At 38.5% G+C, this 17,017-nt stretch overlaps 1 protein-coding gene across 5 annotated transcripts in view; it reads right to left on the minus strand.

Annotated features, from left to right (window-relative positions):
• TOPBP1 (DNA topoisomerase II binding protein 1) overlaps positions 1-15,770 on the minus strand; it is a 63,713-nt gene extending 47,943 nt beyond the window's left edge. For 2 of the 5 annotated variants that reach the window (XM_059162642.1, XM_059162641.1), the window contains exons 1-10: positions 15,583-15,770; positions 14,886-14,976; positions 12,995-13,129; positions 10,536-10,679; positions 9,510-9,691; positions 8,246-8,442; positions 6,288-6,467; positions 5,447-5,616; positions 2,272-2,435; positions 1,877-2,124 (exon numbers count right to left, since the gene is read on the minus strand). In XM_059162642.1, coding sequence (XP_059018625.1) covers positions 1,877-2,124; positions 2,272-2,435; positions 5,447-5,616; positions 6,288-6,467; positions 8,246-8,442; positions 9,510-9,691; positions 10,536-10,679; positions 12,995-13,129; positions 14,886-14,969 — 1,504 coding nt within the window. In that variant the 5' untranslated portion in view covers positions 14,970-14,976; positions 15,583-15,770. Of the gene's footprint in view, positions 1-1,876; positions 2,125-2,271; positions 2,436-5,446; positions 5,617-6,287; positions 6,468-8,245; positions 8,443-9,509; positions 9,692-10,535; positions 10,680-12,349; positions 12,515-12,994; positions 13,130-14,885; positions 14,977-15,582 lie in introns of those variants that run through there. The other 3 variants (XM_059162640.1, XM_059162638.1, XM_059162643.1) reach the window with 3 other exon arrangements.
• Positions 15,771-17,017: the final 1,247 nt, after the last annotated feature.

The following is a 17,017-nucleotide window of genomic DNA, read 5'->3' on the forward strand; positions in this document are numbered from 1 at the left end:
TATGATTAGCAGTGCTATTAAAGATAGTATATAAAGTTCTCGTATTATTCAAGATGAAGAAAAAAATTCTGATTAACTTTAGATTTCAAGTTAGGATGCACATTCTAGTTCTAAGTAATCACTAAAAATATAAATAGATGTAACTTCTACATCAGTAGAGGGAGGATAGGGAGGTGGAGATTGAGGTGAGAGGGGGGCAAACTCAAGCTATCCAAAAGGAAGCAAAATGTTAAATATGGAGGCACAGAAAAATGGGGTAAAAAGCATGAAATAAGATGGTATAACATAATAAAAATATATCACAAGTAACAGTAAATGTAAAGCGACCAAATTTGCAGTTTTAAAGAAAAAGTCAGTCATACCAGATAAATACTGACTCACATGAGGCAGGGATAGTTCTATTAATATCAGACAAACAGATTTTAAGAAAAACAAAATTAGGAAAATGAGGATCATGATGTAATAAAACATCAAAATAGGGCGCCTGGGTGGCTCAGTGGGTTGAGCTGCTGCCTTCAGCTCAGGTCATGATCTCAGGATCCTGGGATCGAGGCCCACATTGGGCTCTCTGCTCAGCAGGAAGTCTGTTTCCCTCTCTCTCTCTTTCTCTGCCTGCCTCTCTGCCTACTTGTGATCTCTGTCTGTCAAATAAATAAATAAAATCTTAAAAAAAAAAAAAAAACCATCAAAATATATTAAAAAACTAAATTTGACAGAACTTCATGGAGAAACTGTCACAGTCAACATTACAGTGGAGGAGTTTAACACATGTGCCTCACTAATCTATACAGAGCAGACCAAACCTGGCATCCTGTACATGTAAAGAAACCTCTGAGCAATCAGAGAGACATAGGTAAGAACAATCTCAGCAGTACTGTTTGCAATGGCAAAAAAAAGACACAATAAAAATGTCTATAAGGTGGGAAAACAGATAAACTGTGGTATATTCAATCAGTTACTTGGTTAAATATTTCTCATGGTTGGAGGGGAGCAGCAAAAGAGTACATACTGTATATCATCTATATAAACTAAAATATACACAAAATGAGTATCTCTATTGCACATAGATACATACATATATATATATATATACACACACACACACGTAAACTATAAGGAAAATGGAGAGACTCACAGGAGGCTTTGGTAGAGCAGAATATTTCTATTTTTCTTATACTTATGTAGTAGTATATGGCTACTCATCACATTATTCTTGACATCCTTTTCACTGTATTAAATATTTCAAAAAATTTTTTCTTAAGAAGAAATTCTGCTCACAACTCTTCACTGGCAAGTTTCCTTCTCAAACTGAGAAGACTATATACAGAGGTTGTGGTATAGTGCAGCACTGTATGCATTAAAGATCACAATAACCAAGTAAGAGGTAATTACAAGGTTAAAATGAAAGTGTACGCTGTTACATGGGGCACCTGGGGGGCTCAATCTGTTAAGCATCTGCCTTCAGCTCAAATCATGATCTCAGGGTCCTGGGATCCAGCCCTGCACTGGGATCCATGCTCAGCAGGGAGCCTGCTTCTCCCTCTCCCTTTGCCCCGCCCTCCTTATGTGTACTCTAAAGAATAAGTAAAATCTTAAAAATTTAAAAAGAAAAATTCATGCTGTTACAAACTCAGACTAACAAACTGATGCTGGCATATAAAACAGATCAAAGAGGAGGCAGTGAGTTGAAGAGAGACAAGGCAGTCAGAGGGTTCAGCACCCCCCAGGCTTTGCCTTAGAAAGAGCAACAAACATAAAACATTAAAGAAAGAAAAAGGTTTAACTTCTGCCAGAAAAACTGGCAGAAATCACGTGTATGTATTAAGCTATTAAAACATTTCTTAATGACTGTAAATACTCATTGACTATTTCTTACCTACTGTTGGGTTATTATTTATGTACTGAGAGAGCAGATCTTCATCAGCTTGTTCGTGCTTTTCATCAGGAGCCAAGTTTTTCTTAGACAAGCTGTTGTTCCTTTTTAAAAGGGCTGTTTTACTCTCAGGCTGATCTGAAACTGGAATTTCCACTGGCTGGTAGTTAGCATGGATATATGGCTCTTCAGGAATCATGTAACCTTTACTAAAACACTCTAGCAACCATTTTGCTCCTACTACATGAGGCCTGCAAAAATAGTACATAATTATTTATTAGCTTAAACCATAAAGACTATCATCCCACTTGCCATGCAGTTTCCATAATTGCATGGATAGGCAATTTTAAGGAAAATCATTAGAGTAGAAATTGCTTTGAATTAAAAACTGACAAAACCTGTGGGCTGACTTATCCCAAAACTGCTTCAATTCATCATCATAATCTCCCACGATAACATGAGTTACATCTTCATTGAGCTGATTAAAACGAACTCCACCTCCACTGTTAATAAGCCTTCTCAGTTTATCAAGCTTTCTGCCACTAAAACCACAAAGATAGATCTGCAAAGAAAGAAAATATTTACTTTAGATTAATGCATTTAAGATGGTTTGCTTCTCTCAACAGGAACACATTAAAAATATATATCCAAATGCACTGTGTGTAAATACACAGCTCTGCGTACATTTAATACATTAAGAATAGAGTATAATCTGAAACTTTTTTTTAACAATTCCGACATTTTTTTAAAAAAAGATTTTTAAAATTCATTTGAGAGATAGAGTTGGGAGCGAATGGGAGCAGGAGCTAGGGAGAGGGTCAGAGGGACAGGGAGAAGCAGACTCCAGGCTGAGCAGGGAGCCTGAGATGGGGCTCAATGCCAGGACCTTGAGATCATGACTGGAAGCGAAGGCAGATGCTTAACCAACTGAGCCACCCAGGTGCCCCAACAATTCTGAAATTTGTATTTTTTACTATTTCTTCACAATCCTATAGTATTATTACCCACTGTAGACAGCAGGTAAGTACTTTGAGGCTTTAAATAAAATGGAAGCTAGAATTCAGTAACCTTCTGGATACTAGTGCATAGCAATATCTAAAATGCAGGTAGCTCCTTAAATGCTGAAGATCTTATTACTTGTAAATTTTTTTTTAAAAAGATTTTATTTATTTATTTGACAGAGACAGAGAGATCACAAGTAGGCAGAGAGTCAGGCAGAGAGAGAGGGGGAAGTAGGCTCTCTGCTCAGCAGGGATTCTGAGGCAGATTCAGGGCTCGATCCCAGGATCCTGAGATCATGACCTGAGCTGAAGGCAGCGGCTTAATTCACTGAGCCCACCCAGGCGCCTCACTACTTGTAAATTTAAATTACAGAAATAAACTGGGGGGCGCCTGGGTGGCTCAGTGGGTTAAGCCGCTGCCTTCGGCTCAGGTCATGATTTCAGGGTCCTGGGATCGAGTCCCGCATCGGGCTCTCTGCTCAGCAGGGAGCCTGCTTCCCTTCCTCTCTCTCTGCCTGCCTCTCTGCTTACTTGTGATCTCTCTCTGTCAAATGAATAAATAAAAAATCTTAAAAAAAAGAAATAAACTGGAAATGAGATACCATCTCACACCAGTCAGAATGGCTAAAATCAACAAGTCAGAAAACAACAGATGTTGGCGAGGATGCGGAGAAAGGGGGACCCTCCTACACTGTTGGTGGGAATGCAAGCTGGTGCAGCCACTCTGGAAAACAGCGTGGAGGTTCCTCAAAAAGTTGAAAATAGAGCTACCCTACGACCCAGCAATTGCACTACTGGGTATTTACCCCAAAGATACAAATGTAGTGATATGAAGGGGCACGTGCACCCAAATGTTTATAGCAGCAATGTCCACAACAGCCAAACTATGGAAGGAACCTAGATGTCCATCAACAGAAGAATGGATAAAGAAGAGGTGGTGTGGTGTGTCTGGAATACTGTGTAGCCATCAAAAGAAATAAAATCTTGCCATTTGCAATGACGTGGATGGAACTAGAGGGTATTATGCTGAGTGAAATAAGTCAATCAGAGAAAGACAATTATCACATGATCTGCTTGATATGAGGAATTTGAGAGGCAGGGTGGGGAGTTTAGGGGGTAGGGAAGGAAAAAATGAAACAGGATGGGATTAGGAGGGAGGCAAACCATAAGGGACTCTTAATCTCACAAAACAAACTGAGGGTTGCTGCAGGGAGGGTGATATGGAGAGGGTGGTTGGGTTATGGACATTGGCAAGGGTATGTGATATGATGAGTGCTGTGAAATGGGTAAGCCTAATGATTCATGACCTGTAACCCCTGGGGCAAATACATTATATGTTAATTAAAAATAATTTAAAAAAAAAAAGAAATAAACGGGAGTTTATCTGATTCAGAAAACTTGGGTGTAAATTTTGGTTCAGAGGCCAATAATTAACTACATGCCCATGATAAGTTACTTAGGCTCTTTAAACCAGTGTTCTCACCTATAAATTGAGATATCCCTTACATGGTCGATTACACAAGAAAATTTAGGTCAAGCTGAGGACAGTACTTTGAGGATTATATGCAATAATTTATTTCTAAGTATCACTATGTATATATTTAAACCAATTTAATAAATATAAAGCTTTTTCATCTATATTTTAAATGTCTTTAAAAAATTTTCTTAAGAATGGCAGATCTATTCCTAACTCCATTTATATCCCAAACTAAATAACCTCTGTTATTAGAAGATACTGTAACAAAAATCAGGAATCATAAACTTCCTGTAAGAATAACTAAAAGTTAAGGAGGCCCTGTTGGTTAGGCGTCTAACCTTGGCTTCAGCTCAGGTCATGATCTCAGGATACTGAGATCAAGCTGCATTGCTGGACTCCATGCTCAGTGCAGAGTCTGCTTGAGATCTGCCCCTTCCTCTTGTGGTGTCCTCTCTAAAATAAATACATCTTAAAAACACAATAACTAAAAGTCATATCCATAATTACCAGAGTCTAGGATAAAAGATTATATAAGACACTTTCTGTTCTGACAATAAATTGATGTTTTATCAACTAATGTACAGCCTATTCACTCTACAAGTAGAAATCTAATAAAATTCAGCTCTAGGAGATCTATAGCATATAAGGTTTCCATCAAGGCACTTATAAGATAGTTTATTTATACACTAAAAAATTAGGTAGCCCAAGAGACATAAAACAAAGTAGTGGGTCTAGTGGTTAGGAATATAGGATTTGGAGTAGATGGATGTCTAATTAATATCTGCGTGAATCTGAACAAGAACTGAACAAGCCTGTTTCAGGGTAATATCCATTTTAGAGTTATTTGTGGGAGTTAAATGAGATTACATACAACATATTAACAATATATATTAACTGATTAGCACAGCCTAGGATATTAATAACACTTAATAAATGACAGTTATGGACAGATGTGGTCCAGTGCTTACATCTGCTTGACTAGAGTCAAGAGTTTACATGGATAAGGAATAAGCCCAACTCTGAGGGGTCTTCAAAGTCAGGCTAGAAGTACTGATGTACATTATCACTGAGGTATTAAACATAATAAAGACATACCCGACAACCATCTAATAAATCTTCAGGTGCTTGAAATGCACTGACATCCAGATTTTCCAGATTTTCAAGTGTAGGCTCCACTTTGCTATTAAGAACTGAATTACATATCGATTCATTTATACAACTTGCATTGATGTTGGAAATATGGCTGACATCTGAAAGAGTACGACCTACATATCAAACAAAGATGTAGAAATTTATGGAGATAAAATAGTGATTACCTATTTTCCTATAGGTTAGTTTTTCTTATACACAAAGGCCTGTGAATAATTTCCAAAGTAAGCATCAAATATTTTTATTTCAATCTTGGTGGCCAAGCATGACATGGCTCATATCTTATTTCAAATAAAAACATACTTAATACATTTAATAGTGGCTTGCTTCCATATACAATCTGAAGTTGTTCGCTGTAGGGTCCAGGAAAGGAAAAAGTATAACGTATGCTAAATTCTAACATGGCATGTACAAAATAGAAATGGTTTTCAATTTTATATGAATATAGATGGTCTATAATAATAACAAACTAATAAAAATGTATTACATTTGTCCACCAGTCAGGTTTAGAAAAATTCTTTTTTAAGTCTTCGTAGTAATCTCAGCTTCTTTAATCATCTTTCGCATTAAACTAAGGTATGAAAGAAAATATACATCCATTATAAAAAGAAATACCTAGAATTCTGGACTAGTTTTCATACAATTTAGCTATTACATAATTATGCCTGGAAGCATAGCAAGAAAGGATGGAATTCCCTACTATATCTCACTGATCCTATTTACATCAATTCTTACAAAGAAAGCGGTGGTAAAAATGACTGTTTGCTTTAATCCCACTGAAACTTACTATCAACTGTGTTGATCTGGCCAGTAGGAGTTGAAGTATCAGGCACAGTCTTTGTTTCTGGTCTTGGCTCTGTTTTGTATATGGATTCATCCTGACAAAAACCTTTGTCAACACTGTCAAAAAACCACTGCGTGGTCACACAGTGTACATTCCATCTCTTGGCACATTCGTACTTTTGACCTATCACATCATTAAGAAATAGTGAGAAATGTAAACCATTAAAATCTATCTTTGTAGAAATATTAAAGCATGATCGGTTATGGGAAAAAACTCACCAAAACAAAATTAAAGTTACCAGTAATTATTCTTATATAAACAGTATGTTATATACTGTATGCAAGGGGGTTTGTCTCTTAAAATTGCATAATTTATATGGGGTGACTGAAATACTAGACTTGGTTTAAGTATAGTCTCCACTGCTTAATTTCTTTAAACCAGTTTCTTAATCTGTAACATGGGAATAACTCACAGAATTATGTGGCTTCAGTAAGACTGAATAAAACAACTGTGAAGACTGTAAATGTCCACAATATAAAAATACCAGCTTTGAATAGTCTACTCTAATGTCAACAGGATTTGACTTGAAGTCCAAACAGACAGGCATATTATAAGAAATATATCTTTTTATTGCCTTAAAACAACTTTTAACACAATGTATTTTGAAACAGTGCCATAGAGAAATTGAGGTCAATATGTACTAAACAATAACACAAAAAGGATTGTTTTTGGACATTCTTGAGAGCAAAGAGATGAACTGCCTTCAGGTTCAGAAATCAATAGCAGTTACCAACTCTACTCACAATTATAATATCATAGTTGGCCATACACAAAGTTCTGATTTAAGGACAATTACCAATTAATTTTAGCAGGGTTTTTTTTTCCTATTTTGCTATCTAGGTAGCTTAATAAAACACAGACATAAATAAATAACAAAAACATTAACAAAATTCTTCTCTCATCAATTTGTATATATTTTAAGGGTATTTGTAAAGAAAAAAAAAATCTTCCAAAATAGATAAAAACATTTCAGGACACCAAAATTAAACACAATTTTAAGGAATTCTTCTTATTGGTAGTTTATTTTTCTTCTTTTAACTGCCTTGTGCTCTGCAAGGTGCATCTTCAAGTTACAACTTCTAGTTCATCCAGTAAATCAGATTCATTCAATTAAAAACTAAGCCAAGCCTTTAAAATTTATCATTAGAGGGGCACCTGGGTGGCTCAGAGGGTTAGGCCTCTGCCTTCAGCTCGGGTCATGGTCTCAGGGTCCTGGGATCGAGCCCCACATTGGGCTCTCTGCTCGGTGGGGAGCCTGCTTCCCCCTCTCTCTGCCTGCCTCTCTGCCTACTTGTGATCTCTCTCTCTGTCAAATAAATAAATAAAATGTTAAAAATAAATAAATAGGGACGCCTGGGTCAGCAGCTGCCTTCAGCTCAGGTTATGATCCCAGGGTTCTGGGATTGAGTCCCATATCAGGCTCCTTGCTCGGCAGGGAGCCTGCTTCTCCCTCTGCCTCTGCCTGCCTCTCTGTCTGTCTGTGCTCACTTGCTCTCTCTCCCTCTGTCTCTAACAAATAAATAAATAAAATCTTTAAAATAAAATAAAATTTATCATTAGAAAGAAATGTAATTTAGCTACATCTATTAGCCTTTTTGCTATTCATCCAAATTTCTTATTTTGTAATTATTTGGTACCTATGTAGCAAACTTTGAAAAAAAAATCAAACAATAAAAACCACTGGAAATTGAAAAAAATATTTTTTCAATGACCTGGATAAACCTGGATAGTCATGTAACTTTTCTACAGATTTGTGAACCAAACTACTTTTCTAAGATTTTAGGGGGAAAAAATATGAGATTTTTAACACATCAGAAGCAAAAGCTATTCTGTAAAGATCTTAAAATGTTAAATACTAGAGAAAATTTTGCATTTTTTCCATTTGGGAAACATAGTTTTACCTTTTGGTTCTTGCACAATGAGGTGTGTGCATTCATTCATTTTCAGTTGTCCCATGTATTGACCTCCATGCTTAATTGTGAGTTGCTGAACTGCCTTTCTGTCTAAGCTACACAAGCCAGTCACACAGATAATGCAACCAAGAAAAATGGGACACTTGAAGTCTTCCATGTTTACATCAGTATACCTAGTTATTTTTCTGGAAAAAATAAGTAACAAGGAAAAAATTAACATATTAATATACCAAATGGTTTAAAATTTATCAGAAGAATAATGACAAACAACAGAAATCACTAATACTTTCCTCATTTTTTAGAAAAGGGGAACTGAATCTCAAAATTACACTATCTGCTCATCTAAAAAGTAGTATTTTAGATAGAGCTTCTTAAATAAAACTGTTTTAAGGGAAAATGTTATTTCATTAACTCTTCTGAGTTCATGCTGGTCAAAGTCGTATATTTTCCAAAATTTTACGTGTAAATTTACTTAAAAACTCAAAGGACCTTGGTTGCCTACTAGAAAGATGGATTTTTTATCCTTCCATCATACGATATAAATAATAAGCAATAATTTTTAGCAGAATACTAACAAAAATGTCATTCTTTTTCCATTTAAGACAGATTTTTTAAGATTAAAGGTACCAGTGTGGAAACAGGTTTAGAATGTGCTGGATGGTGTTAAAAAAAGACTAGGAAAAACGCCCATTTCTAAGGTCCACAGGGGCAGGCAGGGATGCTATCCTGCTTTGCTTAGCATGTATGTCTAAAGCCTAGCTCAGGCCAGGTACATAAAACGAACTTGATAAACATTTACTGAATGACCACATCCTAATGGCTGACATATGTTTATATTCAACTTTACACAGACACCTTTGTGAGGGAATACGACTGTCAAAAATGGCTAATTTACTCTCCATCTTAGCACCGTAGTAGAAGGATAATGCAACTTAAGAATAGTTGCCACAGTGATCTTCTCAACTATTTTACAGGCATTTACTGCTGAAAGCAATTTTTATTGTCAAAGCATTTGTTATCTTGTAACTAGTATTAAATCAAAAGCCTATTCTACTTATCAACTTACACCTTGATAAGACCTTGCAGATTATGCTTATTTTCAGTAAAGAGTAATAACCCCATTTTTTTTGTCCCTGAATAACAAATCCCAACAGGACAACATAAAACCTCCCCTGTAATAACCCACAATATGCCAAAATGATTGAATGTATCATTTTTTCAAATCTAGAAAACACATAAATGTCTTTCTTACTTCTCTTGCGACTTTTCCCAAAGTGTTTTAATCCAAGAAGGAAGCAAAATAGGTTTCTTTAGGTTTGCAGCAACTAAATATTTTTTGCTGCCAACTTCTCCTGCAATAAGGTGAGTTACTGATATATTAAGGTCTCTGTATACACGTCCACCCATCATTTGTACATATTTATGAACTTCTTCCTGTAAACCCAAAAGAAAATACATTAATACTGAAGTAAACAATACCTCTTCCATTTTTTTATACAAAAACTCAAGTATCTTTTGTTGTTGTTAGCTTGAAGGCACAAATGTTTCTCACCACTATAAAGTTAAATAATCAAATTACTTTTTGGATAAAGATAAATATGAATTATACATAAATTTTAAAATAATTACTTTCATATAGTTGTTCAACTCCATGAGTTTATTAACCTATGTTGCTTCTATAATATACTGTGCATACACATTTAAAAATATTAATTATATACATTATATATAAAAATATGTATTTTCTCTTTTAGCACTGTCAAAGCATTTCTTTCCTCATAGCAAATGTTAAACCCACAGCCCATTCTACCTCCCAACGTTTTTAAAATAATTTTTTTAAAGATTTTATCTATTAGAGAGCAAGTGAGCAAGAGAGGGAGCGTGAGCACAAGTTGGGGGAAAGGGAGAAGAAAACTCCCTACTGAGCTCAGAGCCCAACGATCCCAAGACGCTGAGATCATGACCTGAGCCAAAGTGAGAAGCTTAACCAACTGAGCCACCCAGGCACTCCATCAACATTTTTTTAAAGAAGATCAACCATCTATTATGGAAAAATATGACTCAAACTCAGGGGAAAAAGAGAGTTTTCTTTCAAGTAGTTCTCAATAAAACAGATTCCACTATTTGTATTTCATTAAAATAGAAAAGCTATACATTGGTGTATACAGACCTTAAGTCATGAACACCGAGTACAAGGTCTTTCAAAGTGTCTCCTATGCAGTGAAAGATTAAGTGTGGAGATAAATATATTGATCATGATATTCCTCTCAGTACCTACCCTTTTATCTTTTTCCAGGCTTGTACAAGACACAGTTACATCAGACATAACCATATTATAAACTGGATGTTCAGCTCTTGGGACACATCGCTGGTGGTGCATACAAAATATGACTACTTGAGGGCCAACAATTCTGCAGCCAAGCTAAAAAAAAAAAAAAGGGAGAAAGCTTAGTATGTAGGAAAAGACCTCTAGCTTATAAAATTACATTTTGTAATTCTTAGCAATTCCTTCTTTTTTTTTTTTTTTTTTTAAGATTTTGTTTATTTATTTGACAGAGAGATCACAATTAGGCAGAGAGGCAGGCAGGGTGGGGGGGGGGGGCGTAGGCCCCTTGCTGAGCAGAGAGCCTGATGCGGGGCTCAATCCCAGGACCCTGGGATCATGACCTGAGCTGAAGGAAGAGGCTTAACCCACTGAGCCACCCAGGCCCCCCCTTTTTTTCTTTTAAAGATTTTATTTATTTATTTAACAGAGAAAGAGAGGGAGGGAGAGAGAGAGAGCAAAAGAAGGGGAGCAGCAGGCAGAGGGGGAGGAGAAGCAGGCTCCCTGCTGAGCAGAGGGCCCAACATGGGGCTCGATCTCGGGACCCTGGGATCATGATCTGAGCCAAAGGTAGATGCTTAACTGACGGAGCCAGCCAGGCGCCTCAATATTTAGCAATTCTTTACAGAAATTGAAGACCACTGCTAAATTGTTATAAGACAAAATAAGGACCATTATATAATTTCTCAGAGACTCTACACATTAAATACACAGGCAATTAATGCAGGCTATCAAAAGAAATAAGCTTTAAGAGCCACATTCAATCACCAAATTTTATTTATTTATTTAATTTCTAAAAAAAAAAAAAAATCGATTTATTTATTTATTTGTCAGAGAGGAAGAGAGACACACAAGCAGGCAGAGAGGCAGGCAGAAGCGGAGAGAGAAGCAGGCCCCTGCTGAGCAAGGAGCCCGATGCGGGACTCGATCCCAGGACTCTGGGATCATGACCTGAGCCGAAGGCAGCGGCTTAACCCACTGAGCCACTCAGGCATCCCACCACCAAATTTTAATATCAGAAACAAACAGTCTTAATGATAGGTTATAGGAATAACAGACTTATGCTATAATAATTGTGAAAATCCATATAGTTTTTAAATGAAGTATCCAGCCAACCAAGCAGTTCAAATGTTTAAGAGCCTAATTAACCCTCTTCTAAAATACCTATTCTGTCACACAAACATACAAAAATCCTAGGCAGTTTCTACATTTGTGTTTTAAATACTTTGTCTTTAACTCAATGTCTTTCCAAGTAAGTATTTCTCAAAGATATTATGAGGCTATTAAAAATGGCCTTTTAACTCTGAAAAACAATCTGAGGGTTTTCAAGGGGCGGGGGATGGGAGGTTGGGGGAACCAGGTGGTGGGTATTGGAGAGGGCACGGATTGCATGGAGCACTGGGTGTGGTGCAAAAACAATGAATACTGTTATGCTGAAAATCAATAAAAAAATTTTTTTAAAAAATGGCCTTTTATTTTCACTGATAACTGAATTAGGAAAAGTTGAGTCTTGCTCAATATCAGCACATTCAAGTCAGATCTAAAAAGCATATGGTTGCCAAAGTCACCAGGGCATGACTGATTTAAAGATGCACACGGTAAACAATTATTGTTACCTTTTTGTTCAGTCATAGGAAAATGTGTTTTCCTATGACTGTTTTAAATGTGTTTTTAATGCTATTTTAATGCTATTGATTCTATCTGACAAGGTGTGTTATTTCCAAAAGGAGGGTAGACCAACAATGCTTTTGGCAAAGGTGGGCACAGACCTTCCATAAATTGTGCAGATACTGCATCTATCTACTCTTCTATGTTTTCTTCTCCTTCAAACAAGAATCACTTCTTTGTAATCTGGATGGAATTACAGCCAGTTTACTTTTATTTCAATGCTTCTCTCTTGTCCAGACACCAAAAAAGTAATGAGTCAGTAGACTCTGGAATCAACAAAAAGAAATAAGATGGCTCATTGGTATATCAGCAATATTCATTCCCAAAATGCTTCCTTTAGGCATATAATGTTTCAGACCCTCTCTACAAGGTACAGATATGAAAACTGTGTGTGAAAGAGCACATAGGAAAGACAGTAAATAACCAAGCATTATGCTGAGGTCCTTCCCAAATTTTTATGGAAAATCTTGCAATCAAACTGAGTTTAAGTATGGCAGAACTCCGTCAATAAAGTGTTTTACTGACTTAAGCTAAGAGAAGTTATATATCCTGAAATATAAAAATTACATATAACAAAAGCCTATCATAACACGATTAGTCTTTAAAAATATAATTCTGGTCTCCCAAACCAAAAAATTCTTCTATATTCATAATCTATATAATACCTCATGATCAGGTTTTGCTTCCACTGAAGCAAAACCAACAAAAATCAGACTACAGAAGGAACACACGAAAAGTTAGCAAACCTTTTTGAGGTGATCAAAGACAATGCCACTAAAAGGGTCACAGATATAAAGTGACCTGTCATTTTCCTTTATCTCCAATGCCTCTTCTTCTGTAATGATCTGAAGATATTCTTCTGATTGGAACTCTTTTATTGACTGAAAGAAAGAAAAAAAATAAAAGAGTGCACCTGAAATTTTTCACCTGTATTTAAGTCCTATGAACTCTATCTTCAAAAATCCATCTCTAATCCAATCTTTTATCCCATTGAAAGCTATCATCATCTCCCACCTAGACCTCTGCAGAAGTCTACAAAGTGGTTCCTTTTCCTTTCCTTGCCCTAAATCAATTTTCCATACAGAAACTAGTCATCTCTTTAATGATACAAATCAGGTCATGAGTCTGGCCCCTGCTTATCTCCCTACTCTAACCTTCTACATCTTTTCTCCCCTGCTTACCATTCTCTAGTCACTTCTTGTTTCTTGCTAGGTCTGGAACAAGCCACACATAAACTCGCATAAACTCGTTAGAGGTTCTGCTCTTGTTCTCACTCCCATGAAATATTTTCCCAGTCTTCACCTGACTTGATCCCTCACTTCAATCAGATTGCTCAAATGAAAAAGTCGAAGTCCTTACCATGGCTCTTAAGGCTCTTTACATGACCTCTTTACTCTTACCCTCTAAAGCACCCATTAATGTTCTTCCTCCAACCCTTGTTCACTACACTACAGCCACACTGTATTTTGGGTAGGCACTCCAAGTACTTTCTCAGGGACCTGTGTATGGCTGTTCTCTCTGCCTGAAAGCTTCTTCCCCAGACATTCACATGTCTAACCATCCCATCTCCTTCAAGTGTACTTATCTTCTCCATAAAGCCTTCACCAATCACACTCTACTTAAGATTATAACCTTCCCTTCTCCCACAACAAACATCCTTTAGAACTCCTTAAACTGTTTTGCTCTTTTCTCTTCACATAGCACAGAGCCCCCATGTAACATATTATACAGTTCACTCATTTATTCTGATTTATGTCTAGGTCCTCCTGCTAAAACAGAAGGTAAGCTCTGAGAAAGTATGGGTCTTTCCCTGCTGTGCTCACCAATGTATCCCAAGTACTACAGCAGTGCTTAACAGGTCATGACACTCAGTAATTATTTGCTGAATGAACTTTAAAAAAAAAACCTGCTACAACAGTGCTTCTTAAACTCTAATATATATAGGAATTACACTGAGGATCTTGTTAAAATGCAGAATCTAATTGGTCAGTCTGAGTTGGGCCCAAGGTTCTACACTTCCAACTCCACTGATGCTGCTGGGGTCTGTAAGTAGCAAGGCTCTACAATACCCCTCACATCTTTCCATATTACACTGTATACTGTGAAACATACTTTTAACTACAAAAAAATGAAGTGTAACCAGTATATAACAGATTCAAATTTCTTCAGCATACAAAGGTCTACTCTAGTTAGTAGACATAGAAAGCAATGTAATGTCCAAGAATAGCAAATTTGCTAACTTCAATATAAATGTCATAATGGGGTGCCTGGCTGGCTCGATCACTTAGGTGTCTGCCTTCGGTCATGATCTCAGGGTCCTGGGATCAAGCCCCACATCAACCTCTCTGCTCAGCCGGGACCCCGCTTCTCCCTCTGCTTGTGATCTCCCACCTCTCTCTCTACCCAATAAAATCCTAAAAAAAAAGGTAATAGACTTCATGCTCCCCAAAATAATTATAATGATATATTTACATCAATCCAAAAATATGTAATGACACATCTATATTAATGTACATTAAAATAAAACTAGTAAGAAAATAAATTACTAAGACATAAAGAGTCCAAAAAATCAAAAACACTAAAAACGAAAAAAAAAGAATTCACAGCATCAAACAAGGCATTTTCAACTATTCTTACCTCAAGTGCTTTAAAAAAACATTCGGAATTATCTGAAGACTTTAAAAACTTCACAAGAAACGGTTCTTTGTCATTTCTGGACATTTTTGAACTGTCAAAATAAAGGAATTATTAACAAGGACAAAACACATCATGTATAAAGTTAAAAGCTAAAAGCATCTACTTTTCTGTGCAGACAACAATGCCCAAAGACAAGGCCTTGTCCATGGATTCGTTCATTAGTTTCTAAGAAACGCTGGAATGCAAAGTCAGGGAAAAAGAGGACAACACCAATCCTGGCAAACCAGAGAACAAAATTAATGTCCCTAAATTGAATACATTCGGACCCTTTGCTATGGGGCTCTAAGACCCCCTAGGCCAATGGGCATTCAATTGCACTTAGCTCAAGGATCCACGAACGAAACAGGCCCCTGACGTCTGTTCACCCCGCAGTAAACGGACTTTAATGGAAAAGTGGAAGCCGGTTAGCAAGGCCATGCCCCCAGAAGGCCGAATGCTCTTGCTTGCCAGCTGCCACAGAGAGGCCCGGCTCTCGGTCCAACCGCAGCCACGTCCTGTCCGGCGTCCAAGTCCCACCCGCCGGTCCGAGGGCCGGTTACACGGGCGGGAAACAAGGGCCCCGAAGGCCAGAGAAGGTGTCGCGACCCCCCAGTTGGGGTGGGGAGGGAGCTGGGTCCTCTCTCCGTGCCTCACTCACCTCGGTGGAGCCTGGGGGGGGCCTTCGGGAGGCGAGTGGAGGGGCACGCGGCCTGCTGGGCGGTGGCTGGGGTCGGGCGCCAGCCCGGCGCACACCCGCCGCAGCCGGCGGCGCCCCCGACCCGAAGCAAACGCCGAACCCGGAAATTGCCGAGGCGGCGAACCGACTTTCGCGCCAACCGCGCGGACGCGCCCGCCTCTTCCTGCGGAAGTGACGCGATCCGCAGCTGAGGGAGGCGGGCCGAGATGTCAAAGGTGGGGGTGGGGCGGTGGGAGTGGCGCTGTCGCCAGCAGGTTTAGGCGTTGCCCAGGTTTAGGGCTTTGAAGGGGCTGCTTGGGCCCCGCTGGGAGTAGGCCAAGTGCTTACAGCTCAGGGGATGGGGCCGCAGGCTAGGAGTACCTTAGACGCGGTCCTAACACATCGAAATATGAAACCCCAGGGAAAATTAGGTTTCCTCAAGCAGTATTTTACACCTGCCATTCGCCAGGCAGTACGTGAGAAACCATGTATTACCACCCCTCTATGAGGCAAATCGTAGTATCTCCGTTTTACAGATGTGAAAACGGAGGCTTCAATAAGTTAAAGGATGTGAGGTCACGCTTTAGAATTAGAACTGTATCCAAGTCTTTGACTCCACAGACAGGGTCCTTTTACCTCTAATACAACCGGAATGTGAGCACCACCTACCACAATCCAAAGCTCTGAAGGGAAGGAAGATGTCAGGATGGCTTGAATCACACAGCTAATGCAAAAGGATCTTTTTCAGAGCTTCAGTAGTCTCTGCCCCTCTTCAAAGGGCATCTCCTTTTCTTTCTCTGCAACTCCCTGAGTGTGGGGGAGATTCTGGGGCAGAACCTAATGTCCAAAGGCAAAGGTCAGGGAGATGGGTTAAATGGGCCTGCAGAATCTTGGCTTGTTGAGAACCAGTGACAAACTGCTTAGCGGGTTTCTTATTTCATTCCTCACTCTTGAGACTGAGAAGCTCATGACTTTGGGTTGAGCAATATGAGAGCTTAATGGCATGTATACCGATTGCTTTTCTTTTCAGTGCCTACAGATGGGTCTACGTGTGTAAATACACCCGTGGCAGGTGAGTCAGCATCAGTAACACTGGGGCTCAAAGGTAAAGGCCATCGTTGGGGAGAGGGTGAGAAAAATCTTAAAAATGAAGCAAAGTGACTAGAGTTGTAAAAAATAAAATAAAAACAAGGAGGATGAGCTACCATCACTACGGCTTAGTGTTAAGGAGCAGATGTGTCACAAAGCTGTGGTGATAAAGACTGTTTGTGGGGTTCTTCACAGACAACAAAGGACTCCTGCTTGCACTATTCCCATTTACTGCCCTCAGCAGTCCTCCAGGCTATGGGCATCATTATCCTGTGTGGATGGGGAAAGTGAGGCCCAGGGCCATCAGCCAGGGAGTGGCTGCCGTGGG

The sequence above is a fragment of the Mustela lutreola genome, chromosome 2 (genome assembly GCF_030435805.1).
Source record: "Mustela lutreola isolate mMusLut2 chromosome 2, mMusLut2.pri, whole genome shotgun sequence".
NCBI lineage: Eukaryota > Metazoa > Chordata > Mammalia > Carnivora > Mustelidae > Mustela > Mustela lutreola.